At 51.1% G+C, this 1,934-nt stretch overlaps 1 protein-coding gene across 2 annotated transcripts in view; it reads left to right on the top strand.

Annotated features, from left to right (window-relative positions):
• Positions 1–1,934, top strand: part of LOC107098152 (serine/threonine-protein kinase D3-like) — a 31,696-nt gene that overhangs the window by 17,708 nt on the left and 12,054 nt on the right. For both annotated transcript variants that reach the window (XM_015395650.1, XM_015395651.1), the window contains one exon: positions 962–1,232. In XM_015395650.1, coding sequence (XP_015251136.1) covers positions 962–1,232 — 271 coding nt within the window. The remainder of the gene's footprint in view (positions 1–961; positions 1,233–1,934) is intronic.

Below are 1,934 nucleotides of genomic sequence, written 5' to 3'. Positions count from 1 at the left end.
TCCTCCCCAGTCCTAGGTCTTCCACCCCAGTCCTAGGTCTTCCGCCCCAGGTCTTCCACCCCAGTCCTAGGTCTTCCACCCCAGTCCTAGGTCTTCCACCCCAGTCCTAGGTCTTCTGCCCCAGGTCTTCCACCCCAGTCCCAGGTCTTCCACCCCAGTCCTAGGTCTTCCACCCCAGTCCTAGGTCTTCTGCCCCAGGTCTTCCGCCCCAGTCCTAGGTCTTCCACCCCAGTCCTAGGTCTTCTGCCCCAGTCCTATGTCTTCTGCTGGTGCTTGTCTCCAGGATGGTCCTGGATTTAACTCCAGCCTATCTGTCCCACAGCCTGATGCTGCCTCCACCGTGCTCGCTGTGGAGATGAAGCGATCATGGACGTTAGTTCAGTTTTGGTTTCTTCTCAGCAGATAGCCTTTCTAGCCTTTACTATCTTCAGATGATGGACTGGTTTTTAGAACCAGAACTTCCTCCCTGACCTTCCAGTTGGGTTCTCTGATCCAGACCTTCCTGGGTTCTGGTTCAGGTTCTGGCCCCCTCTGAAGGGAGATTTATTTAAGAGCTTACAGTGGATTATTTTGAGCAGAGGATGGATCCAGGGTTGAGTCTGTGAGGCGCTGCAGGCTTCAGTTCCTCCTGATTTAAAGCTTCCTCCATGTGTGCCGCTGACCTCCGTCCTGCAGCTTCCTCCCTTCCTTTCATCTGACCCGCTGACCTTCAGCTCAAAGCGCCGCGCAAACAGGCCTTTGAAGCACAGGGTGGAGCAGACTGATGGAGGGGGGTGCTGCTCCCACCTTTTCATCAGAGGATGAGGAGGTGAAGCCGATGACCCGCAGAGGAGCATGTCCCTCAGCAAACGTTTCATCTGAGAGGAAAGAGCGAGGTGTCCGGAGGAAGGGATGAATGCCAGCTCCTCCTTGGACGTTAGGGGAACATTCCGGCTCACACCAACCTTTCCTCTCCCTGTAGGAGATCCCTCTGTCTGAGATCCTGCAGGTGGAGGCGGCGCAGGACTTCAGCAACCTCCCTCAGGGCAGCAACCCGCACTGCTTCGAGGTCATCACTGCCACCATGGTCTACTACGTCGGGGAGGATATCGGCGGCCCGCACCACAACCCGGTCCTGGCTGCCTCTGGCGTGGGCCGCGTCGTAGGTCAGAGCTGGGAGAAGGCCGTCAGGCAGGCGCTGATGCCCGTCACACCCAAGGCCAGCGTCGGGGCGGGACCGAGCAAGGACCACAGTGAGTTCATCAGAACCAGACACACATGGTTAAACAGGGTCTGACAAAGAATGAAACCGGGTCAGCTGGGAAGAAACGGATAAGTACCGGTACTTTCTAGAACTGGAACAGCTTCACATGTAGAGCAAGAAACTTTAATGATTAAGTTCAGGAAACATCCAAACATCCGATATTTGAGCTGTTGATTTAAAGGGGTCATAGAACAGCAACAGTTTCCATTGTTATAGATAACGATAGTTCAGTGGGTAAAAATGGACGTACAGAGAAGTTCAAACCCATCAACGCCTCCTTTATCTGCAAATCTCACTATTCTAAACTTCCACCATAAAATGGGAGAATCCAAATGAAGCCCTGAGGTGACGTAAACTCTGGGATGTTGCCTTATTTGAACCAAAATTGACAAAAATTTATGAAATTGACATTCAGACCAGCCGATTGGTTCACGGCCCAGGAACATGAATAGAGGCAGATGACAGTCTCCAAAGACTCGACAGGTATGGATTATTTTTGTCCATCAGAAGATCTGTGCAAAGTTTGATGCTCAGCTGTTTATTTGTTAAAGTTAACCCATTACATAGATTACAGGCATGTCTTGAAGACATAAAAACCTGGATGACTCTTAACTTTCTGCTTCTGAATGCAGACAAAACAGAAGTTATAGTCTTTGAAAAATAAGCTGGTTAGTCAGTTGCTTCATCTTCA

This window comes from Cyprinodon variegatus, unplaced genomic scaffold (assembly GCF_000732505.1).
Source record: "Cyprinodon variegatus isolate N-32 unplaced genomic scaffold, C_variegatus-1.0 Scaffold752, whole genome shotgun sequence".
Taxonomy (NCBI): Eukaryota; Metazoa; Chordata; class Actinopteri; order Cyprinodontiformes; family Cyprinodontidae; genus Cyprinodon; species Cyprinodon variegatus.
The sequence above is the reverse complement of the archived record's forward strand: the minus strand, read 5'-3'. Positions and strand labels throughout refer to the sequence as shown.